The sequence below is a fragment of the Colius striatus genome, chromosome 6 (assembly GCF_028858725.1).
Source record: "Colius striatus isolate bColStr4 chromosome 6, bColStr4.1.hap1, whole genome shotgun sequence".
Taxonomy (NCBI): Eukaryota; Metazoa; Chordata; class Aves; order Coliiformes; family Coliidae; genus Colius; species Colius striatus.
Genome location: NC_084764.1, coordinates 33,471,209 through 33,496,938, shown reverse-complemented (window position 1 = coordinate 33,496,938; position 25,730 = coordinate 33,471,209). Strand labels below are relative to the sequence as shown.

Below are 25,730 nucleotides of genomic sequence, written 5' to 3'. Positions count from 1 at the left end.
CAGGGCGGGCTCAGGGCGCCCCGCACCGTCCGCACCGCACGGAAGCACCGCACCGCCCCGCGCCGCCGGGCTCGGTCCGCACCGCACCGCGTGCGCCTTCGGCACCGCCCACGGTCCCGCGCGCCCGGCGGCGGTAGCGGAGCGGCGCGGACACGGGAGGAGGAGGAGGCGGCGGCGGAGGAGGAGGCGGAGGAAGGCGCGCAGCAGCGAGCCACGCAGCTTTGACGTCGCCGGGCTGCGGCTCCCCGGCCCCGGCTGGCGGCACGTATAGCACAACGTGACGGCACACGGCCGCCCGCCATTCACACTCACACGCTCGCACACGCACCCGCCGCGCGGCAGAGGGAAGCCCGCCGCTCCCCGCATCCCTCCCGCCGCCCCCCGCCATGGGCCCGGCCGCCGCTCCGCAGGCGCGCTGAGGGCGGCTCGCGGCGCGCACGAGCAGGACACACCTCCGCGGCCCCGCGCCCTCCCCCGACGCCACCTCCGCGCCGCGCGGGGGGCCCCGCGCACCATGCGGGGGCCGCGGCGCTGCGATGGCATCTGATGGCCGCGGGGCGCAGGCGGCTGCGGCGGCCCCGCGCGGCGCTCGGCGGCCCCGGGAGGCGGCGGCGGCGGCGGCCGGCGCCCTGAGGGGGCTCCCGCGCTGAAGGGGGGCTTCCGCGCTGAGGGGGGGGCCTGCCGCTCTGAGGGGGCTCCCGCGCTGAAGGGACTGCTGCTTTGAGGGGAGGCTCGCCCCGGGCCGCTCCCTGCCGCGCCGCTCCGCGCCGCTCCGCGCCGCCCGCTGCGCAGGAGGAGGAGGAGGCGGAGGAGGAGGAAGAGGAGGAGGAGGAGGACCGGAGCGGTGCCCGGCGCCTGCCCTCGCCGCCCTGCCTTGCGCGGGCGTGCGCGGCTCGGCCGCAGCGGAGCGCGGGGCTCCGGCGGGCGCTGCGCTGCCTCCTCCCGCGGCCCCCCCCTCCCCCGGCGCCGGGCTGGATATGTGGATGTTCACGTGAAGATGGATGTAGCGATCGGGCTGCTGGGGCTGCTGACGGTTCTGCTGGAGGGCAGCTCCGGGCAAGGGGTGTATGGTAAGTCCGGGGCGCGGCGTGACCTTGTCGCGACTGTCGCCGGGGCGGGAGGACGGGGCTGTCAGCTCCCCCTTTCCTTTTCCTTCGCGGTCACGGGGGGCAGCGGGGCTCCGCCGCGCGCCGCGGGAACCGGCGGAGGGAGAGCGGAGGCAGCGCCGTTGCCATGAGACGCTGACATTGCACGGCGAAAACCGGGGGGGCGGGAGGGGAGTCGAGGGGGTGTCGGAGAGGGGGCACGGGTGGGCTTCGGCCAGTCCCGGCCCGGGCTGGCCGCTGCCGCGGAGCGGGTGGGCGCCACCGCGAACGGGCTTTTCCGCGCCCGCGGAGCGCGGCGGGGCCGCCCGTGGCCGCCGCACTTGTTAGCAGCGGCGCTGCCGCCCGCCCGCGGCCGCGGAGCGAGGGGCGGGGGCGAACCACAAACTTCCCGGCGCTCCGCCGGGGGCGCGCGGTCCCCGCGGCCGGGCTCCGCGGCCGAGCTCCGCGGGCGGCTCCGCGGGCGGGCGCGCAGGCAGCGCCCCGCGGCCCTGCTTCTCCGCACCCCCCCGCCTCCCCCTGGCAGTGACTTGCAAATCGCAGCCGCGGAGCGGCGTGCGGGGGGCTCCGCGGAGCGGGGCGGCCGAGGCCGAGCCGGCAGCATCCCCTGTCCCGCTTTCAGCACCTGAGGACCTGGGCAGCGGCGTGCGTGTCCGGCGCTGGGGCCGCGGGTATTGTTGCTCCCCCTCCTGCTCCCGAGTTGGCCCCGTTTCGGCGGAGCCCGGAGCCGAGCAGCGGGGAGAGCCGGCCGCCCCGCCGGACCGCGGTGCTGCGCGCGGGGACGCCACCCGGTGCGCTGCCCCCGTGATCCTCTGGCGCCGTGATGACCCGGCTCCGGTGATGCTCCGGCGATGCCGCGGTCCGGGTCGTGCCCGGATCCAGGTGATGGCCCGGTCCCGGTGATTGCCGCGGTCTCCATGGTGCCCCGGTCCCGGCGGTGATACTCCAGTCCCGGCGGTGCCCCGGCCCGGCGGTGGGGGGGTTATGTAAGCGGCGGGGCCGTGCTCGGCGACGGTGCGGTGCTGCTGGGAGCGTTAGCTCTGGTACTCAGTGTTGAGGAGACTTCATGAATTTGCCAGTAAATGCTTCGTTGGACATCCACTGCTTTGAGCCCCGATGCCTGTTTCGGCACTAAAATATTTGCTTCCCCTCAGCAAGGGAGCTCCAGTTAAAGATGTACTCCCCTCTCCCTCTTTCCTTTTTAATTTTGCAAAATTTCAGTGTAATTGAAAACGTGTGAGGGGTTCCGCTCACAGCGGCTGCATTACTAACAGGCAGATCTCGGCAGCACCAGGGCTCCCTGCCTTCCCCAGCACACAGGGACATATTGTTGGATGCTCAGTAATAGCAACTGCTGTCATGAATAGGAGAGGGGCTTGTTCAGGCAGACCATGTTTTGTGGGAGCCTACGGGAATGGCAGCTCTTGCCCTAGACTGAATGTTGGCATCGATATACAGGCGATATCACATGCAGATTTGTAGTACGACTTTTGTTTGGCAATGCTGCGTTTTCATTTTGTAAAATTTAGCACCTTATTTACTTTAAGGATGACGGGCAAAGGGCTGGTGGGGTAGGGGTGAGGGGGGGAGTGGTGCAAAGTCAGTCATAAGGAGCTGTGCTGTATTTGAAACCTCTCTCATGTGAATCTGTGTTTCTTCATTGATTCCCGAAGGTCAGTTTGAGAAAGCGGACAGAGCTTTCTGCCAAAGAAGTCTCCCAGCAGCCTGGAGTGCCTTGATGAGCCTGCTCTGGGCACCAGGGCTGTTTTGAGAAAGGAGAGTTTGAAGGGAGAGCCCTGAGTTATGTTACTAGAAGAGAGCCTTGGTCTGGGAGAAGGAGCCAGGTTAGCCCTTGTTGCTTTGGAAAAATAGGTTTTGTGGGATTTGAACAACTTTTTTTTGCCCCTTATTGAAGATTTCAAGATCCTTACAGCTCTGCTTCCAAGCGTGGCGCAGTTAGGAAGATACCTTGCTGAGTTAACCCACTTGTTCCCTGCTTTTGTGCCAATAACTTGAAATACTGGTGTCCCTCCTGCAACTGGGCAGAGCCCCAGCAGCCTCCTGCATAAGGAAGGCTCGGAGTGCTGCTCTGCTTCACCAGGCAAAGGAGCATGCTAAGGTGTCTGGCTGTCCTACTCGAGCCCTAGTACCTTCTCCAGCTCTGCACTTGCTGCTTTGCACATCACTCAGACCCATCATTCATTCATATGCCATCAGCCACTCTTCTCCCCGATTCCTCCTATTGAGGTTGTGTCTCGTCTGCCAGGAGGACCTGTGTCAGTGGGATGGGGTCTCACTCATGGTGTGCACTGCCTGAGCTCCACCTGCCTGCTCCCCAGCCCTGCCTGCCTGCCTACCATGGAAGCTCAGCTCCCGTGCTGCAGGAGGTGTAGCGAAAGACTGCTCAGCACTGGTCTGTGCCAGCACAGTGCTTGGCATGGAAGCGTACATGTCCACCCAGCACAGCAGCACAGAGAGATGCTTTGCTGCCTTTAAATGCAAAATAAATGATCCACTGTTGCATATCTCCAGTTCATACAAAGTACCAAATTAATGTTCCGTGCTGTCTGGCTGTACATCACACTGTTACATTAGCTGTGATTAAGAGGTCTGTGAGCTGTACAGCTGAACCTAAGGGGCAACTGAGGCACTGGCACTGGGAATAGTTTCCCAAGGTTGAAGAGCAGAGGCCAGTGATGGAGCCAGTGCATGTGCAGGTCTGCTTGGTGCCCACTGTCCCCTGCACTGTGCTTCAGGGGATGGGGAGGAAGAGCAGAGCTACTAAAATCCCCAGCAAGACCTACAGTTCTTCAGCTCTGCTTTGCCCAGCTTGCTTTCTTGGTGAAATAATCTAGCAAAACTCAAGTGCTGTATGCACTTTTCCTCCCCTTTAAATTATGCATGACTTGCACTGTTAATAAAGCAGAAAATGTAGGTATTCAGAACATGATGGTTATCCTTTCACCGAACTGCAAGTTACAAGAGAAGAAATGGCTCAATGAGAAGGCCGACGTGGGCACAGAGTGTTTTTAAGCAGATAAGCGTCAGCTCATCAAAATGTGGGAGTTTTGTGAGAGTAGAGTGCAGATTTCCATGTCTATTTCCCTGATGCTGAACTGCTCTGGCTAGGGGGCTTGCTGGGGACCTGGGCTTCAGGTGCTGAGGGGCACAGTGTCCCCAGGGTCCCACTTAGTGCCCTGCAGAGTGAGAAGCAGCGTAGTGACTGCCTGTAAATAAGCCTGAAGAGCCTAAGTGCTCCCCCAGCCTCCTGGGGCACAGGGAGATGCCCAGGGAGCAGGAGAGACCCTGCCAAAGGTATAGGAGTGGCCCTGCTCACGTTTCCCAAGTGATAGCAGTGGGAGGACTGCAGGAAGCCATTGCTCCCATGTCAGAGCTGATGCTTTTGGACTCTGGGAAACTTGTTTCCAAAACACACAAATCACCCCAGTAACTGGGAGCAGCCATGGTACCTGCTGGGTGAGCACCCATGGGGAGGTTGCAGCCCCTCAGCACCCAGAGCAGCCCCTTCTGCAGCCGTGCTTACCTGGGGTCACTGGGGCATGGTTTACCCACACCTTGCAGAGCTTTTTAGTTCTGACTTTAGTTGGAGATAAGCAGGTCAGCTACTTAGGACAAGGTTTTCATGGATGTAAACACCAAGTCCTAGGGAAAAATGTGTGTGCAATATTCACCCCTCTCTGCACCCCCATGTTGTGATTTGTACCAGCTCTGATGATGAAAAGCCCTGAATGTCCCACGTGCAGATGTAGATGTTAGGATGGCTATAAATGTCTCCTGGAAGCAAGTGATCACAAATGTCACGAGCATCTGCTGTGCTCAGACCTGTCAGAGTCTCCCCAAGGCTCTGCACCAAACTGGGGTGTGGGACTCATGTGCGAAGTGTTGGGAGGGTGACTATGGCCAAGGGAGCAACCAAGCTTCTTGTTGCTGGTGCAAAATCCTGTGGAACCATAAGTATTTATCCTACTAAATGTCAGAGAAATTGTCCTTGTTCCTTGTGCCAAGCATAAAGTCTTATCCAATAGACTTACATTTTTATTGCAGTTGTGTTTTTTACAAGGAAGCAGATTTGAAAAAGGGGAACTCAAAACCCAGGGCAGCACCTTGCACCCGACGATGGCAGCTTGATTGGGGTCTGATGAAGCGGTTTGTATGTCAGGGGAGGTGGTGCAGGGTCACACGGTGTCAGGAAAGATCTTCCATTGCCTCTGGCTGCCTCTTTATAATGACGATGATTATTTTGTGGTCGGCTCAGCTTCCTGGGGGAATTAGTGACTGTTGGCTTTGGAGCAGAACGTCTGCGTGCCACTGCTGACCTGGCCTTTCCCTAACACTTGCCCTGGTCGCATAAGTGGATTGGAGGGATGAATTAAGGGAGGGAGGGGAAAAACACTCCACACTCGGAGCAGGAGCGTGTTCCATGTTAGAGAGGCCAGTTGCCTGTTCCTGCCAGCGAGGACAGCCTCGGGATCACTGGCCTGGGCCGGCAGCGCAAGGCATGGCAATGGAGGGGTTTTGTGTGGGAATGGAGGGCCTTTGCTTGGGGATGGAGAGGCTTTGCACGGGGCATGGGGGCGCAGGGGATTTGCGCGGGACATGGGGACGGAGGGGCTTCGTGTGGGAATGGAGGGGCTTTGTGTGGGGATGGAGGGCCTTTGCATGGGGACAGAGAGGCTTTGTGTGGGGCGTGGGGATGGAGGGGCTTTGCGTGGGGCGTGGGGACGGAGTGCCTTTGCATGGGGATGGAGGGGCTTTGCGTGGGGCGTGGGAATGGAGTGCCTTTGCATGGGGATGGAGGGGCTTTGCGTGGGGTGTGGGGACGGAGTGCCTTTGTGTGGGGATGGAGGGGCTTTGCATGGGGTGTGGGGATGGAGTGCCTTTGCGTGGGGATGGAGTGGCTTTGCGTGGGGCGTGGGGATGGATTGCCTTTGTGTGGGGATGGAGGGGCTTTGCACGGGGTGTGGGGACGGAGTGCCTTTGCGTGGGGATGGAATGGCTTTGCGTGGGGTGTGGGGGTGCAGGGGATTTGCGCGGGGTGTGGGCTCAGAGGGGCTTTGCGCGGAGCTGCTCTCCTCGGCCGTGCGTGAATGCGGGCGTTGTGCGAGACGGGTTAACTCTGCACAATTCGGGATATTGTGCGAGGGAAGCGAGGCAGTCCCGGGAACAGGGGAGGAATTATACGGTGCTGCAGGGGCCGGCGTTTCTGAGCAGCTGTGCGCTCCTCTGCTGTCCGCTCCAGGAGGTTTTGCAGGAGCCAACTGCTCACTGAGAGCTTTAACTCTTAACTGAACCCCCAAGATGGATCTCCTCCTCCCTCTCACACCGCAGATGTTTACAATGGGATTTCAGCAGTGGTCTGAGATGAACTTCAGCTTCAGCAGCTGAACCTGGGAACATGTAGAGGCAGGGAAGAAGCTGCTGTGCTTCTTACAGGCAGCCAAGCAACCAGGATTGATTCTGCTCCCACGGTTTTTCACTTGTGCCACAGGTAAGGGGCCATGCAGCACCCAGCGTGGCGGCAGTGAGGGTGGCTGGTGTCCAGGCATGCCGAGCTGTGTTTTTCAGGGGCTGGTTTTTGGCCAGGTCTGCAACAGTTTGTGTTCAAGGGTTGCAAATGGATAGAGTTGAATTGTAAAACTGCTCGATAGTCAATGTGTGGAAGAAGATCAGCAACAGAGATTAAACTTGACTCCAAGTCTGTTCAATTGGTGCAGAAAGTTCCATCGGGTTTTGGGTGTCCGGGACGTGTGTGGCAGCTCAGACCTGTCCTGGCATGCTATGTGGGCATCGCAGCATGTCTCATCCTCCCAGCAACAGCTGATGCTCTGTGCATCTCTGGTCAAAATGTTGCCTTTGACTGTGTGAGAGAGATTTGGAGGAAATCTGGTGGCAAGGAAACAGTCTTTAAACAAATAAAATAAAAGCTCTCCTGGCTCAGAGGGCAAAATCCTGTTTAATTAGAATCAGTCAGATGAAGTTCTGGGGAGGAAGGAGACAGATGAATGATTAAAGCTTGGTTCTATGTTCTGCCCTCCTCAAATATTTTCTGGGACTCCTTCAGTGAAGGGGTGATCTGCTCCCTGCATGCATTGTAGTGCCAGCTTATATATATGATTCTATGTATATATATGTATACTTTTGTAAAGCACTGGGTCTTCTGCAGGATATCCTCTTCCCATGGGCCACACAGGGAGCAAATGCAAGCTGGGAGGATGCTGCCTGCCTCTCCCTGACAGTACCAGGATGGTGTTACTCTGCCCAGCTCAAATGGGCTCAGGGCCTAACTTATTTCTTAAAACACGTTTGTTCACCTGGAAAAGATTATTTTTGGAGAAAGGGGTTTCTGAGAGTGGCTGTTTGAGGGAAAGCAGCTCCATCAATCTCCACAGCCCAGGTCTGACCCAGTACACACATTGAATGTTTGCAGTGCTGCTGCTCCATCGCTGCTGGAAGAGCCCTCCCTCATAGCCATGACTGGTCTTTTGGTTTGTCTTTTTATAGACTCTCTTTCCAATTTCAAATTATATCTTGATCCAGCTGAATTATTTACTGCCATCTCCATAAATAATGACCTTGCTAGATACAGCTGAAAATGGAGGGAAGATGGTTTGCCATTCTCAAATTTTGAAGCCTGGCTCATCTGGAAGGAAGACTTTCTTTCAAGACATGGTGACTGCCTGGCAACAGACTGGTGGCCCAGCCTGGGAGATACCTTCTTCCATGAGTGCTTCTTGCATCCGCGAAAGGTTGAAGGACCAAGTGTTGAACATCCTTATATGCTCACAGCACTCTTGGCAGCATTTAGCTTGATTTTGACATTTGTTTGTTTGTTGATGGCATATTTGGGTACAAGGGAGGTTTGTGATCTGGAAAAGATATCCCTTGAAGAGAGACTAGGGGAGCCCCGTGTGTTAAGGTGGTTAAGATCGACTGAGGTAGTTAAAAAGGGGGATAAACGTATGTTCCAATTATCTCAGGAAGGAAGAGGCAGACAGTGGTGGACAGCTAGCTCCAAACAACCACCTAAGGTGTTAAAGGAGCCAACAGCAATCACTTGTTCCCAAACCCACAGTGGAAATAAGGGTGAGTTTTTTTAACAGCTGGGGTAATTAACTGTTGGAGCAGCTCTCTCAGAGATGTGCTGGACTCCCCGATATCAAACATCTTTGATGTACAACCAAATGTTGCTGCTTAAATTGGCGAGCTTGGCACAGGGAGGGATTGCTAAGGGAGATCTTTGGCTTATGGATATGTGGGAGGTCAACCCAGATGAGACCCACTGTCTCTCCTGGTCTCAAACTCTAGGAAGCACTTAATCTATCTTTAATACATCAAAGCAGTGACCAGAGTAATATGTTACTTAGCAAATAGTCAATACTTTAATTATGTTATTAATACATTACATGATTAAAACACCACATGCCCTTCAGAATGCAGCATGTGAAACACATCTGTAGGTAACTCTTGGCATGGGAAAGGCGAAGAACGTGGGCTCAAGGGACCAAAGGTCTCTTCCACTCCTGTATGTGTGTTTGTGTGTGTGTGTGTGTGTGTAACATCTGCAGTATCACTTCCCGTAGGCTTTCTGGTGTGTGCAGCACACACCTTGTTCCAGCCGGGGCAGGCATTGCTTGTGACTTCACAGGAGATTTTTGACAGTGGGCTTCTGAGTGCCAATATGCCCAAGTCCCATTGGCTTCAAAATGAGAAGGGAACAGGGGTCTGGAGAAGCTCTGGAGATGCCGGAGACCAAGAGTGGGCAGAGTCTCACCAAGTGGTGGCTGCTGTGCCAGAGTCACCGTGTCAGGCTGTGTGGCACCGGCAAACAGAGAACTCCCGCTGCTCCAACAGTCATTCTGTAGCTTGGAAATGTGTTTTTGTGATGAGACAAAGTACCTCGTTACTCCTCATACCCTGTGAGAGCGCCCTGGAAGGTGCTGTCTCAGCAGGACAGACACAATGGGGAGCTGAGGGAATGCTAATGCCAGGGCTGTGGCAGAAACCGTCAGGGAGCTGCTGCAGCATGGCCAGAATGTGAAGTGGGTGGAGGCAGGTGCCAGGCACAGGACACCCCATGCCCCGAGCATACAGGGCAGAAGGTAATGCAGCCTTCAGTGAGTGGGCACCTCCACCCATTGCTGCAAAGTGCTTCCTCTGACCCTTAACATCACAAACCTGTTTTATAATAAGGAGAATGAAAGCCACCTGAAGGGTGGGGTGGAATAGAAGGATCAACCCTGGAGCAAGCCTGGGGCTGTGCTGGAGGCTGTGCACAGCTGGGCTCAGGGTAAGCAGGCACTGGGGGCTGGGGTGGTGGTGTCCTCTCTTAATGGCATTGGGAGGGTGCTGCAGCAGGTTGGGAAAACTTTCCCCCAGTACTGGTAAAGCTCTTCAGAGCATGTCACATGACATGGTCAGGTCTTTGACTTAGGGAATGGCCACATCCTTTCCTTGGCCCTTTTTCTTCCCTGGTCCCTTTTACATTTTGTCCAAGGTGGGTTTCAAGTATGGAAAGATAATTATTCAACCAAACAAACCCATCCCAAGGCTGGAATCACTAGGCAAACAAGCCCAAACTCTCTTTGCATGTGCACTTCTCTCTTTAGCCTGTTGGCAGTACACAGTCACGCTGGCAGGGATGCTTTTGCTCCCTTACCAGAAACAGTAAACACCAGCTGGGAAGTGAAGGGGAACAAGGGTGGGAGTAGGGGGGTGGGGAGGGAGAGAGGCAGCACCCATCAGACCTGGTGAGGTGCAGAGGATGCAATGTGGGGTGAATGGTGGAGTGGGGAGGGAGGGAGGTAGTACTTAGCAGCCCAGGTGAGGTGCAGAGTATTGGATGTGATCTTCCAGCCCCATGCTGTTCCCCTTGGCTTCCAGGCACAGCAAGTTTTCATGGAGGCAAAATTCCAGAAGATAGCTGTAATTTTAGGGTGAAATAAACCACCCTACTGCTATCTTTGTTGTACTTCTCAGATCTCCTCTTGTCCTTGCAATGCTTCTCAAAGAGCCAGTGATGAAGAGCCTCCTTCCTACCACCCACCCCTTCAGAGACCTCCCTGAAGTTCCCCAGGCCTGCTTGGCACCTAGTACTGATTACCTGAGGTGTTCCTGGGCTGGAAACACAGAGAGCTGGGGACTCATAAAACACTAGTATTTTGGGATGAAATAAAAACACCCATCAGATACAGGTATGAGCCTCCTCAGCTCCCGTCGAAGCCTCGTCTGTGCCTCGCTTGCTGTGGGATGGCTCTGGAGCTGCTACATCTTGGACTGTGGATAGCCACAGGCACCCCAAACATCCAGGCATCCCATGTCACGATATGTTCATGAGCTCTTGAGGGCTGTTTGAATGTCAAAGGACAACATCTCAGTGCTCAAGGGTTCACTGATGGCATATTTTTTATTTCATCTTTGAATGCTTTGGTACTTCTTTGCAGGACTGTGGGACATTTGTAATGGTTTTCATCTCGTAACATACTTCTCTATTTATAAATGGATGTGGCTGCACAGTACTTCAGCATTTGAATATTTAGGGAAGAAAGGTAGGTTTTGAGATGCCTCTGTCAACCACCCTGCTCTTTTCTCATGGCCTGTATTTCAAGTGTACCCCAAGACACTACAGCATCATGTGCCTCTCTGCCCCATGCAAGCTTGTAGAACATCCTGCTTTTTTGTTGCACTCAACCCTGTCAAAGATAGTTCCTGGAGGTTGTGAGATGCAATAAGCACCCAGAAATTTGAACTGCAATTGCTGTGAGCTCACCCATGGCGGTGGGTTTAGGTGTGAGCTGCCTGTGGCTCTGATGTGGCTGTACACAAGCTGCATAGCAAGCGTGAGAGCCCAGAGTGGCTGGACCCTCACTGTCAGTGTGTGCCTGTGCACAGCTTAGTGTCACTGCTGTTGTCCCACTGAAATGGGGCACTGGTGTCACTGGTGCTTTGGTGAGGTGTTGGTGAGCTCCTGGCTGCAGGTTGGTGTTGATTTGTACATGGTTGCTGCTAGTGGATGCCTTGCTTTGTCATGTCTGCACTACAGGAAAATGACTTGGGCAATGTAGTTAAATTCATGAGTCTTTAGTTTTCTACAAAAGCACAGCTTCCATTAGAAATTATTACAGTGACCAATTTCTTTTAGAACTCATGTTTTTTAAAAATAATTTGTTTGTCCCACAACTGAGAAAAATGATGGTGTGGATTATATCCCCCAGGTGGGTGAGTCACTGTGACCAAGAGGATGGGAGGAGAGGGCAGCCCTGGGAATGGTAGCTGTCAGAGTTGTAGTTATGTGCTAAGTGATACTTGTGGCCAGTGAGACTTCCCCTTTCCATGCTGGTTGGGAGGACTTTGGAAAGGCAAGAAGTGATGTGTCAGTAGGGAGATGTGGGGAGCCTGCCCACAGCCACCAGCCTGCCATAGATGCTTCTCCATCACTGGCAGAGATGCCCTGATGGGACAGGTGCTCTGAGGGGATGGGTGGATCTGTGCCATCTGAATGCTGCTTATTAACAGCCTCTCATGGCTTTTAGCATCTCTATTGTCTTCCTGGTGCAGTGGGAGAGTCTGGGTCCAGCAACCTTATGCCAAGGTTCTTGTTATACAGCACTGGCATCTGGTTCCTGTCTCATTTCTCAAGCAGTTAAACCTTGTCAGGGCAGTTTTTGTTTTATATGAGCATTTGAGCCTTGGGGAAGTTTAATGCTGAACTTTGAAAGTATTAGAGAGATGACATAACATGGTGAGGTGTTGCTGGAGCAATGTGCTTTGCAGTCCTCCTCAAGCAGTCTGGGAAGGAGTTTATAGAAGTGATGGTGATTTTAGGTACCTCTTATTTATGCCATATTTTACTTCTGAACCTTAAGGGTCTGCACCTCTACAGACATTAAATAGCTTCTTCCAATTCACCAGAAGAGCCTGACTGTGCTGGATTGGGGACCTGGATTTCCACATTGGGTAGCTTCTTCCACTGGTCCATGACTGCTTTATGGAAGTCTGTTTGGTCTAGTGGGAGTCTGACAGGCTTCCAGCTAAGTCCTGCTGGCCATCTCACCATTTTGAGCTGCTGTGATTAGATCATCATGGATTTGTGCTCACTCTGTGTTCTCCTTTTCTTGTAGCCACTGCTTGCTTTTACACTGGGGATGGTTTGTGGAGCTACCTTGATAAGATTGTACAATAACCTACTTCTAGGGAATAAAAATTCAGCTCCTTTCACAGCATCATGTAGTCACTGCCTTTATTACAGGGATTAAGATGATATGTTCACTGAGCACAACTGCAATCATTGGGCAGTTAAGTAATTATTTTCAGTTGTTTAATCATTTACACATGAGTTTTCTCCTGTCCAAACTCTTTGGAAACGTTTAGCATTTCCTTAGCATCCTTTTGTACAGTACCTACTGTGTACAGGGGGCATGTACTTTAAAGTATTGCACCATGAGAGCATCACTAAGGGTGGAAGGGATCTCGGAAGGTCACTGGTCTGACCTCTCCTCAAAACACCATTGGGATGAGCCAACTCCACCATTGGGATGGGTTACAAAGGGTGTTGGCTGGTCCAGTTTTGAACATCTCTGTGGCTGTTCACCCCTACCACTCTGGGTCCTGTCCCAGTTGTGAAAACATTATACCCAGTAACAAGTTCCCTTCCTGCATCTTGTTCCTGTTACTTCTTTTCATCTCGTTGTGCACCTCCATGAAGACACTGTCTCTCTCTTCTCTGTAACCATCTACTTGATATGTGATGACAGCAATTAGTGGCTTCACCTTCTCTTCTCTGGGCTGGATGTCCCTTGACCTGTGCTTTTGCTAACACAGTACAGAATGTGGCTAGCTTTCATACCTGTAGGAATGTACCAAAATCTTTTCTGTAGATAAACTTCTCAGCCTGTCCTGCCATATGGGATTGTTTTCTTCCAGTTGCAGGACTTTGTGCATACTGAAATTGTGGAGGATTTTGTCACCTATTTCTCCAGGCTGTCTTTCTCTTTGGCTATTTCCATCCATTCTCTGTGTTCCCAAGCCATGTTTCTATATTGTCCTCTTCCTCAGTGTGGCACAATGCTCAGAGCATCTCCCCTAGGAAGAGAAGTCCCTCCTCTGAGCATGGTGGGTCATGAGCAAACAGGGCAGGCTGATGCTTCAACTCTTGCCCAGTGTTTGGAAAGAAAAGTCCATTGTGTGTTCCCAGCTCACTGGCTGAGGTGGGATGATAACTGCTCATGAACTTGGTGGAGATGGCACATCTTAGAGCAGCTAAGAGGGGCCCTGCAGGGAGCAGGTCCTCGCCTGTGCGAGTGGTATTTTGACTGCAGGTTTTTCCTTTGAATATCTGGCATCTTAGTGCATTGCAGTGAAACTGAAAATCCTTGTGAATCTGCTTGCTGCATGATGGGTGCTGGAACAAGTGCTGTTGAAGTGAGCTGGGTGGGAGTAACATGGTGCGGAGAACTAGGATGATTTGCATTCTGTAATTAGACTAACTCAGCCCTTCAGAGAAGGACAAACCAATCTGATGGCTGGTTAAATAAAAAGTCATTGAGATAATACTTATAACCACAACACACACACACTTTATCCAGCCTCTGCTGCCTTAATAGTCCTTTATCTTGTAATGTGACTCTTTTGCTAAGAAAATTATTTGTACTGTTAACAATAGTATTTGATAAAAATGTACCTGGATACTTGCGAAACTCTAGCATTTCCCCACAGGTCCAAAAAATCCCAAACCATCCTTACCGTCACAGCCATGCTCTCTGTCCAGTCTAGATGTCTCTGTCTGCTGGAAAGAGGAGAAGTGTGTGAGCAAGAGGCAGAATAAAAATGAGATGAAGAGGAGGGTGATGGTGGTTCCCTCCCATGCCCCCGCTGTGTCCCTGTGCTACATCCCATCCTTCATCAAACCCTCTGCTCCTATCATGTCCCAGGCATGCCAGCAGCAGGTTCCATCTTTGCCCTGAGCTAAGAAATTGAAGGTTGTTACAGTTTAAGGTTCAGGGGCCTGGATTATGTATTAGCAAATAAATTAGTATTTCCTGGTGGAAGCAGGTGAAGGAATTGGATGCTGCTTTAGACTGCCCAGCTGATTAATGGCTGTTTTTCCTGGAGGTGGAGTTACTCTGCTCTTCTGGGTGTTGGATTGCTTGCTTTTTAGAAATTATTTTTGCGTAGCATTATGTTGATGGAATATAGAAAGAATAAAGCAATCTTGGCAGCATTCGCTGCAAGGGTAAAGCAACGAGTGAGTGTTGCTACAGGAGCTGTTCTAGAACAGGTCACCAGTGTGTTCCCCAGGGCTTGGGGCCTGTTTTGTTTAACGTCTTCATCAATGATCTGGATGAAGGGATTGAGTACACCCTCAGTAAATTTGCAGATGACACCAAGCTGGCAGGTGTGTAGAGCTGCTTGAGGGCAGGAAGGCTCTTCAGAGGGCCCTGACCAGGCTGCAGTGATGGGCCAAGGGCAATGGGATGAGGTTCAACAAGATCAAGTGCTAGGTCCTTGCACCTGGGCCACATCAACCCCAGGCAACGCTCCAGGCTGGGATAGAGGGGCTTGAGAACTATCTTGAGGAAAAGGGCCTGGGGGTGTTAACCAACAGCAGCTGAACATGAACCAGCAGCATGCCCACGTGGCCAAGAAGTCCAAGGGAATCCTGGCCTGTTTCAAAAACAGTGTGACCAGCAGGGCTAAGGAAGTGATTGTCCCTTTGTACTCAGCACTGGTGAGGCCGTACCTTGAGTATTGTGTCCATTTCTGGACCCCTCACTATAAAATGGACATTGAGTTGCATGAGCTTGTCCAGAGATGGGCAATGAAGCTGGTGAAGGGTCTAGAGAACAGGTCTGATGAGGAGCAGCTGAGGGAGCTGGGGAATGTTCAGCCTAGAGAAGGGAAGGCTGAGAGGAGACATCAGCACTCTCTAAAATGACCTAAAGGGGAGTTGTAGTGAGGTGGAGATTGATTTCTCTCTAGTAATGAATGATATGACACAAGGAAATGGATTCAGGTTGGGTCAGGGGAGGTTTAGGTTGGACATTAGGAAGAACTTTTTCACCAAGAGGGTTATCAAGTGTACTGGCTGCCCAGGGAAGTGGTGGATCAGTGTGAGGTGAGTGGTTGGACTCGATGATCTTAAAGGTCTTTTCCAACCATAATGATTCTATAATTCTATGGTAAGTTTTGCCCTAGCATTCAGTCTCTTCAAGTGATGGGGCAACATGCTGTTTTCCATACAAGCCTCACACAGCTGACAACACCCCAATACACCCAGCTGCCACTTATGCAGCTCATCATTTCAGTTGTCAGCCAGGGCTGTTTCCCCCACCTCCATTTTCTCCCCCTTTCCACCACATCCCTGCCAAATAGCACAAAAGAGAACTTTGTATGTCAGCCCCTTTCCTGCAATCCTGTCATCCCCCCTCAAAAGACAATGGAGCAGAGCCTTATTTTCTCCTCTACACATAATCAAGGCTTCCACTACAGAATCAGCCATGGAACTGTTTACGAGGGGCACGTATGCAACCCCACAGCTGTAATTAATTCTGGTAATTACTTAAAGCAGGGCAAGAGCAGGAGCTTGTTTTTCTTCTCATAGGGCTGTAAGCAGCTTCTGAGTGAGCTAGGGTGCTTCGGTTATTCTCCTCATCCAAATGTGAGTTGTTATTTTTTCATTTCTTTCATTAAATGACTCCTTTGCCTGGTGGGGAGAAAAAGGTGTGAGGAAGGGCAAAGTGGTGTGTTCTTATCTGGACTGTATAAAGAAATTAAAACATTGTCAGGGAGGTGGTGTCTTTGTTGTACTCAGTTCTTTTCTGGGCTCTTAAGCAGAGGTCAGGGCAGCTTTGTGGTGAGTTTGTAGGGCTGCTGTGGTCCCAGTGTTGCATCTATGCCTTCGAGTTTGATCTGTTACGTGCTTCTCTAGGTTGTCACGTGTCATATTTTACTGAATCCCAGTGAGGAAGAGAGGGGAAAAAAATGATGATTTAAGGAGAGATAGATCCCTGGGATGTGCCTGGTCTGTGTTTGCTGAGGTTGGATCTGGGGCAAATGGAGACATGGGTACTTTTTTTTTTTCAATTTTATTTTGATGAGAGGTAACTTCCAAGAGTTACAGGAACTGTTCCAGGTGATTGGAGTGTTTTGATACTGTGGAAATGTGCTGGAGATTATTCTGTTTTGGGATTGTGGAGTTTTTCTATTTGATTATTTTCTTTATGAGTGTGAGTTCTTTAATAGAAAACAAAGAAATTTTCAAACAGGCATTTCAAAATGAAAAATTGAACTGTTTTACTTAAATGTCAAGATATTTACATGGCTTCCAATTATTTGAAAATGCTGTCAGGAATTGATGGATTGTGCCAGGCTTCGAAATTTACCTGTTTGCCTTTTTTTTTTCTTGCAAAAACTTTTTTGGGATGGAGAAGGTGGGGAAAAATATTGTACTTGAGCTTATGTAGCAGTGAGCCACATCTGGTATCTTGTGTCCCTAGTCTTGGGGCAATGAAAGATTAGCTGATTTTCAATCATATACAAGAAAACTTGTCTCCTTTCAGTAACTTCTCCTTTTATTATACCACTACACTTGTGCCATCAGCTTCATTTGTATTGACACTTGGAGTGATCTGATTTAAATGAGCATGGCTGTTGTTGCTACTTGGCTTTCTCTATGGCTAGAGGTCAGGTCCAGCTCATGATGCCAGCTGTGTTGTATTTAGCCTGTAGTGTCCTGTTGCATTGCAGTGCCAATTAATTGATTAACTAATCATCAATTGCATGTGACTGTAAATGCTAATGGTGATGTAGATGAACAATTCTTTGAGGTGAACCTTCCCACGCAGAAGCTGGGCTGCCTGTGGCAGCAGAAAACAGGACTATTATATGAAGCTGGGGAAAAGTCTGGAGCACAAATCTGATGGGAAGTGGCTGAGTGAGCTGGAGATATTCAGCCTGGAGAAGAAAAGGCTGAGGGGAGACATGAGCATTCTCTGCAACTCCCTGAAAGGGGATTGTAATGAGGTGGGGGGATGAGTGTCTCTTGTCCAGTAACGAATGATAAGCCAAGAGGAAGCAGCCTCAAGTTGCCCCAGGGGAGGTTTAGATTGGAGCTGAGGAAGAACTTTTTCCCTGAGAGGGTTGTTCCAGGCTGCCCAGGGAGGTGGGGGAGTCCCCATCCCTGGAGCTATTGCAAAGCCATGGTGCTGAGGGCTGTGGGCTTGGCAGCATGAGGGGAGGAGTTGGACTTGATGGTTTTAGAGGTTTTTTCCAACTGTTTTGGTTCTATGATTAAGGTCTAAGAATGAGCCTTTTCTGTATGCATGAGGCATGATCTGACAGGAGGTTTTGGTGAGGTGGAGGTCAGTCTTTTTTGCCAAGTACAAGTGATAGGACAAGGGGAAATAGCCTCAAGTTGCACCAGAGAAGGTTTAGATTGGAGATTATTAACAATTTCTTCCCTGAAAGAGTTGTCCAGCTCTGGCCCAGGCTGCCCAGGAGTCCCCATCCCTGGAGGGATTCCAAAGCTGTGGGGCCAAGGGACATGTGCTAGTGGTGGCCGTGCCAGTGCTGGGGGAGCAGTTGGATTCAATGAGCTAAAAGGGCTTTTCCACCCTCAATGATTCTGGGATTCTGTGACTTAATTCATGTTAGTATCAATGCTGTCATGGGCTGCTGTGAAGGTTCAGACAGTGCCTGCTCTTAGCCAAGTGCACGTTTCCATACAAACAGAAGATCTGCTTTGTACCCTATTGTCAACTAGGCTGAAGAGCTGAGGCAGAAATACTCACATTTTCTAGTTAGTTTAATTAATGTGTATGCTTTGCATTATAAGAAGTCTTAACTTCACCTTGGGCAACTGAAAAAAAAAACCCAGAAATTTTACTGTTGCATCTGAATATTCTCAAAGAAAAGGTTTTGTTGCCCACAGCTACTCTGTGCTCAAGTAAGTAGAGTCCTAAAACTTCAGGGACTTTTAGAAGTGCAATACCAATACCCTGCAACTAAATCCATTTCCAGTGAAGTCCAATGGGATTTCATTAATGGACTTTCCCATTTCCCCAGTATTCATGTAGGAGCCTCCTGAGAGCCCTTCCCCCAGTGCTGTGTAACGAGTCAGAAGGGAGTGGAGTTTCTGGGTATTTCTGCTTTAAGGATGGTAATTTTCATGATAAATTGTGGGAGTGGTGGCTACACTTAGGGCAAGCATGAGAAATGAGTATGTTTAAGGAATAGATATGAGTTCTTGCCTTCTGTGACCACCAACAAAAGTCTGAACTCATTTGCTCCTGTAGTTCTTGATGCTCGTTTCACAGCTGATGTTCTGGAGAAACAGTGGTGCCATGCGCTCTGCCTGAGCTGTTCAGATGATGATGAATATTGATGGGGAAAGCAGAAAACTGGGTACTCTGCTACCTATGGGCAGTGTTGTTTTGCCAGTATGAGAAGCTGTTTGGTGAGCTCTGGAACAGAGCTGGTGAACACCATGTGCAGAAACACAACAGGTTGATATTTAAATGTGATTATTGCTATTTCTGAAGACCTTCCTCCTCTCAGTTGACTGATGTGGCTAAGAAGTACTTGTGGCTTGGTGGACAAGTTTTTTTGCTCCAGTGACTTATTCATCATGAGCTGGTAGCCAGATTTGTTGCACTGGAGATAAATGTAGGAGAGTGATCTGTGAGGGCAAGTGTGGCCTTGTTTACCAATCCAGGTGTCCTCTGGAGCTTTGGTATGGTGGTCTTGGTGCAAAAATGTTCAGTATCTGCAGCAAAACTCCTCATTGCTGAGAGTGAGGAAGCTGCATAATGGCCTTCTTTTCCTAGAATTCAGTTCCCCATTGCTGTCTGTGCTAATCATCTGGATGTGACCAAAGCTCCTCTGCTCCTTTAGGCAGTGCCACATCTGCATGGTGTTCCACTTTACTGAAATGCATTGCCGTGAAATGCCTGAACTTGTGTTCAGAGACTCTGCTGTGAGCAAGTGATTCTTGAGGTAGTAAGCCCTTGTGGCTTGCATCCCATGAGACCTCAGTTTTGTCTTGGCACAAATAAAGTACAGAGAGGAAGCCTTGAAGCCACCCAAGTCAGTGTCTTGAGTCAGCCAAGAGGAGGAGGGGAGAGCACTGAGACCTCTGGGCACTGTTGTTGCACCTCAACTGGATAATCGTAGAATCCCAGAATGATGGAAGTGGGAAGGGCCATGCAGAGCTCATCCAGCCCAACCCCCTGCTAAAGCAGATTCCCCTCGATCAGGGGGCACAGGAACCTGTCCAGGTGGGTTTGGAAACCTCCTAAGAAGGAGACTCCACACTCTCCTTGGGCAGCCTGGGACAGGGCTCTCTCACCTCAACAATAAAGTTTTTACTTAAATTTAAGTGGAACATTTTGTGTTGCGGCTTATGCTTGTTACCCCATCTCCTGTCACTGGAGAAGTCAGGAAAAAAAAATGCCGCTCCATCCTCTTGACATCCTCTTAACCCTTTAAAATACTTGTGTTAATGAGGTCCCCCTTCAGCCTTCTCTTCTCCAGGCTGAACAGCCCCAGATCATAAGATGTTCTAGTCCCCTCATCATCTTGGTAGCCCTCCAATGGACTCTGTAGAAGTTTCTTGTCTCTCTTGAGTTGGGACTACAGATTTGCTATAAACAAAATCATCATCTTGCTCTTACATCAGTCGCATGATCTTGACTCTGGATCAAAACATCTGGATGGAGCAGACATGAATGGTACACAGCAGCCTTGCTGAGTGTCATGTACACCACTCCTGGCATCTTTCAAGGCTGGTGGAAGTTCAGATCTCTGGGCTTGACTGGTTTTTGTTTACATTTCCCTAACTCCTGGTTGAAAATGCAGTGTGCATAGTGCATGGGAGAAAACATTGCTCTGACCCGTTAGTTTCTCCAGCACAAATGCAATGGATGGGAAAAGCTTCTCACCTCTGCATTTTTACTGGAGCAGAAGCACTGTCTTGATCAGAGGTGAAAGTGGTTGTGGAGGAGCTCAGCCTGTGCTGCAAACCTACTGTGGGAAGTGTCAGCACTGGCAGCTGGTGTGTTTAGATGACACCTCTCCTCTGAGGCAGGAGTCCGGGCTTCCTTTTTAACTCTGGGTCTGAGGCACAACTGCAGTTGTGTGGTGGATGGTGGCTCTGGCAAAGGTGTTGGGGAGCGGCTGGGCTGGAATGGGAGTGGGAAATACCTTAACTGTGGGACTGTGGTTTAGCCTTCTCCCTGATTTAGAGAATCTCTGCTACTGATATATCCTGCTACTAACCTTGCCCAGCAGGCCTCAGCAATCTTGCTGTGCTTCCACAAAATACATTTTCTGATGTCTTTGTGGTTTGTAATCTTTGAAGGGTCCAAGTGCATCAAACCAAGTTGGGCATCCTCAGTTTGTATAACCCTGCTTCGCTGCTTCTGAGCGGTGCTGACCTTCCCTGGACAGTCTCTGTTCATGATGCCGGGGATGTGTATGCAAGCTGGCAGAAATAAAGCAGATGGGAGTGTGTGGTAATGAGGACAGCTCAAGATTAATCTGTGGGTCAGTGGTGCTCCACCATTGAGCTGTAGCTAGCACAGGAATAAATGTAATTGCAACAGTAGTTAGGGTTGGTGTTGAAAACTTGCTCCACAGATTTGTTGTGCAGGGAAATATGTCCAGAGAGGAACTTGTCCATCATTGTCCCTATTTAAAGCCTAGGGTTTTTTTAGAATCTTGTGTTTAAAAAGGAGTTCAATGTTAACTACTCCAGTGCCAGTGAGGAGGAGAATTCAGCACAAAAAAGTCCTATTACAGATGACAGAGAGGTGGTGGCATCTCTGTCCTTGGAGATACTCAGAAGCTGTCCGGACATGGTCCTGGACAACTGGCTCCAGGTGGCTCTACTTGAACAGAAGAGTCAGACCAGATGACGTCCAGAGGTTACTTCCAACCTCAGCCATCCTGCGACTCTCCATGAGCATTGAAAGGGGCTGCAGTCCTGTAAGGTCAATCCTGCTTTTCCATGTTCTTCACCTTCATTTACAATAAAGTCAGCAAATACAGGTAATGTCCACATTGCCATTGGAAGACTGAGAAAAATAAACGGAAGAACAGGTTTTTGGTATGTTTTCTGCTGTGGCACAGAGTGACAAGAACTGGTAAACCTACTCTGTTTCTTTTCTGTCAAAAAATATATGGCTAAAATTGCTCTGGCAAACTAACTTGAGCCATGTAGTGTTATGTATTTTAGAGTATGAACTGCAAAGTGAGTCTCAAAGTGATCACGCTTTGTGGCTGTGCTCTGTCTGGGGAAAACACTGTTGTGGGGCCATAGAGGATGTGATGGTAGAGGGATGTAGCCACTGTCGCCAGGATGGATGGGTGCTTTTGAGTAGCTTGTGGCTCCTGCTGCTGCCAGGTATATTAGCAGACTGGCCATTCATAGCATGGGGAAGAGAAAAAGGTTAGCAAGGTGGGTCATACCAGTGGGGGAAAAAGTGAAGCCAGCGTGGTGGCAAAATCCATAAAAGAAGAGTAAATCTACCAGTGTGGTGAACAGGGCAGTTCTCTGCTCACCCTGTGGCTCAGCAAATCGATATTCGGCTATAAAAATAACACATTTCTTTAGTTATTTCACTCTTTATACATTATAGCTGAATTCTTCTATGCTTTTTTTCTTGCTATGAAATCTGTGGCTTTGTGCCGCTCTGTTACAAGGCTTCCTAACGTGGCTCTAATATTGATGTCTCTGTCAACCTGTCTGCTGGGATGTGGCCAGATGTGCTTGTAGCATTAATCCCAGGGGGTTTGGTGTGCAGGAGGTCAGGCTGATGGCTTGTTCATTGCATGGGGCTGTGCTTGTGCTCTTCCCATGAAGGGTAAGAGGAGCCAAGGGTTGCACATTAAGGAATGAATTCTGCAATCATACTGTGGGCAGAACCCACCAGGTGTTTGCACATTGGTTTCTTAGCCAAGATGGTGTCGCTTTCATAAGCCTTTAATGACTCACCAGTAGTTTTGCTCTTGCAAGGAATGAATATGTGTTCCTTCCTTCCTCACATCCTTCAGATAGCAAATGTACAACACTTGGCTGCTTGTTCTGCAGTTATTAGCTTATAAAGCACCATATGGAAGGATATTAAATAAAGATCTGTCTCTTTCTGAGCGCTGAGTGATGTTAGCAGATAGTACCAGTCCTTCTGAGGATGACAGTTGTGTGTTTCTGGCTGTCTTTCTGTGATAGAGTTTCTACCATTTCCCTCTCAGAAGGACTGATGCAGGTAAGACCCACTCAGCACCAGACAGACATTGGGTCTATAAAACAGAATTGCACTTCTGTCACCTGCAGGGCTGTGGTATAACATGGTCCCACTTTGAGGAGCTCTCTGCAAGGCTTGTACTGGCACTGTCTGACTCTGCAAAGTGTGTATGCCATGCTGGGGAGGGCTGTTCCCAAGTATGACACTATGCCCCAGTATAACAGTGTTTTGGGGTCATTGCCTTTCAGAAATATATCTCTGGTTTTGGATGTACCATTTACTTGTCCAAATTCTCCAGTTAGATATGCAGCAGTAACATTTGGTCATGAGAATCAGATGGGTATGAGAGAATGCCCGGTTTGATCATGTTAAAACTGTATAGCTTCGGTAGAGCAAATCAGATGTGTAATAGATGGATGTTGAGGATGATCTTGGGGGAGAGATTTAAAAGCAATTTATTGTAGCTCTTAAAGCTTCAACACTGGCTCCCTGATGATGTTAAATATAAGATGTTTACTAGAAAAGCTGTTGTGCTTACATTCTAGTGCACAATGCAATAAGATTTACCCTGGCTAATATGTCCCTCCAGTTTTGAGGAGGTTATTGATGAGGTGGCTGTGTCCTTGCAAGGGATGTATGCAGTGTCTGCCAGATGCAGTCCTGCTGTTTGGCAGTGGTGCTCAACTCCTGAGGTCATTGTGAGCCCAGGCAGAGCTCAGTGCTGATGTGATAAGGATAAAGGGAGCCTGGAGACACTGGTAGTAATGGCTTCCAGTTTTATTTTTAGCAAGACTTTATTTTTGTGTCTGCCTCTTTTTGTCTTTGCCTTCTCTCTCTGAAATTCTGTCTTCAACAAACTATTCAGGACCTTTTCTATGTGCTCAGTGTTAGAGGTTCAAAGTTTGCTGCTTGCCTGACCACTGGCACAGCATACAGGAAGCCTGGATGCTACTCCCAAACTGTGCAAGGTACCAAAGGTATCTCCAGAGGATCAAATCTCTTGCATTGCTCAGAGATATTGTTGGGTGTCTATTGCCCTAGAGAAGTTTCTTGTTTTAGCTAGCTTGAGATCACCATCAAGTAACAAAATGGAATTAAGATCCCATTAGGATTGATTTATCTCAATTAAAATTTCAAGTTTACAGTTGCTCACTTAGAGCAGGAAATGCATTTTACCACTTAAGAGTATGGTTGTGTTGTTAACTTCATAATTGTGAGGCTGTTATTACACTTTAAAATGTTAATAAAACTTACTATGGAGGTTTAAAGCAAAACTCTGACAAGCTCGTGTCTTCATGGATTAGCCGGAGTAAACTGTTTTGTGTATGGACCTTAATGCAAGACTTCCTGTGGATGCTTTCTCGTGGGTGTCTGCTCTGTGTTTCTCCTGCACAGGGATACACAAGTTCCTGGAACAGCAAGGCCCTCCAGGCTTGGAAAGAGGAAATTGGTCTCCCAATTTAAAAGCCATTTGAAGACTGATATGAATGTCACTGGGGAACTATGTAGGTTGGGAAGTTGAGGAGAGAGATGGAAAATGGAGAGATGAAGTGTGCCAAGGAAACAAAGCTTTAGCAGAAGGCTGAAAACTAGAGCCGTTTTTCCTTTTTTTAAGGCAAATGTGCTGATCTGCAAAGCCTTTAGGGTGGGACTGTGCTGTGTTTGTGCATCACCTGTCGCAGTGGGATCACAGCTCCTGGCAGAACTGCCAAGGATTTATTGCAATGTAAATAAAAATAATAATTAGCCTGTCCTCATGAAGCAGTCATGGTGGTATTTAGTTTAAGTTGAAAAAAATAAAAAGAGAAGCATTATTAATTACTGTAAGAAGTATTAAGGGATCATATCAGAAACCAGAGCCCATTTTAGTGTGAAACCTGTTGGCTCTGCTGCGCTGGCCTCATCCCTGCTGCTGGAGGAGAGGAGCCGGGGTGGAGCAGGGTGAGCCCCAGATGTGGGTGAGCTGTAAGATGTTGTCCAACTTCAGGGTAATTTCTAGAAGGTCCTGTGAAATATATATATAAATAGCAAATTGACCTCAAAACACAAAGAAATTGTAAGATCAGAAAATGTGATAGGCTCTACAAGGCTTGTCAACACATTGCCTTTTTAAATAGGAAGATGCAGATAAGGTGTACAGAGGAAAGAAGCAGAAATCAAAGGAAGGGTGGTGATGGCATTCTAAATTGTGTTGTAGTATGTCTGGGGTGTATGAGAAATACAGAGCAAATAACTCCCAAACTTGAGCAGAGTGAGAGGTGGGAATTGAGTAGGCATGTGATTGGGGTCACTGGTGGTTAGTGCTAAATGTGTGCTCTAATTAGTGTACGGACACACGTGCTCATGCTCTTCTAGGGAAAAACCTGCTATTGACATGTGCTGATACTGTAATTCAACAGAATCCATTCTTTTTTGTCTGGGGGGAAAAAACCTCTTTCAATTTTCCATCATCTGAGCACCTCTGTAGTGTTACATCCATGACTAGAACAGCCTAGTGCTGTAGTGATATAACAATGTAAGAAATTGATACAGTCTGGTCAGGGCATGATGGAGAATAAGGAAAGCAGCTCAGAAACAGCAATGCTTAAGCTTTCAGGCATTTAAAGAGTTATGAAATGATGAAACCCAATAATCCTAACAGTAAAGCTGTCCGATTGCACACGTTGAGGAATTGTGCTGTTCTTCAGGGGTAAGTACATGATATCTCTCCTCTGATCCCTGCAGCAGTGGGAGCTAAAATAAGTCTAGGGCATCTGTTCACAAAATAATAATCTTCTGGGTTTGCTTGTGCGTTTTCGTTTTAAAATGAAAACCTTGAAGTTCATCTCCCTTGTTTAGTCTCTGACTGTGTTCCTGTTGAGTACCATCTCTCCTGTCAGGGTTTCAGAACTATAGTATTGTGTTGATTCATTTTTGCTCTGTAGCCTGGCATTCTTAAATGTCTGTGCCATGCATGACTAAACCATCCCATAGATCTCTCCTCCCTGCAGGAAAGAGCAGCTCACCAGAAGCAATGGTCTGTGATAAGAAAGCTCTTAGACTCTTACTACTTTTAGACTATATATCTTGTTTGATGGATTTTTGGGGAAAAAATTATGTAGAACCTGCAATAAGTGGAACAGGGACTTTGAGAGTGAGTATGTAATGGCAGAGCATGCAGTTGCCATGCCATAAACACGGTTTCTTCCAGAGCGTGTGCCCGTGTCTGCCTGATTCAGGTGATTGGACTGAGGACATCAGTGGACTTTTAATTTTGAAAAGGGTGTTTAGACAAAGCAATAGGAGGGAGGACAGGTGGCATTTCTGTGTCTAGACATGTCCACATGGATTTGTGCCCTGGTGAGATGGTGGCTCTGGATCTTGTATTGGA

At 49.5% G+C, this 25,730-nt stretch overlaps 1 protein-coding gene across 1 annotated transcript in view; it reads left to right on the top strand.

Annotated features, from left to right (window-relative positions):
* Nucleotides 1-536: 536 nt before the first annotated feature.
* The window catches only part of MDGA2 (MAM domain containing glycosylphosphatidylinositol anchor 2), a 397,712-nt gene continuing 372,518 nt past the window's right edge, over nt 537-25,730 (top strand). Inside the window, exons 1-2 of the mRNA XM_061998833.1 lie at nt 537-637; nt 904-1,070. Coding sequence (XP_061854817.1) covers nt 537-637; nt 904-1,070 — 268 coding nt within the window. The remainder of the gene's footprint in view (nt 638-903; nt 1,071-25,730) is intronic.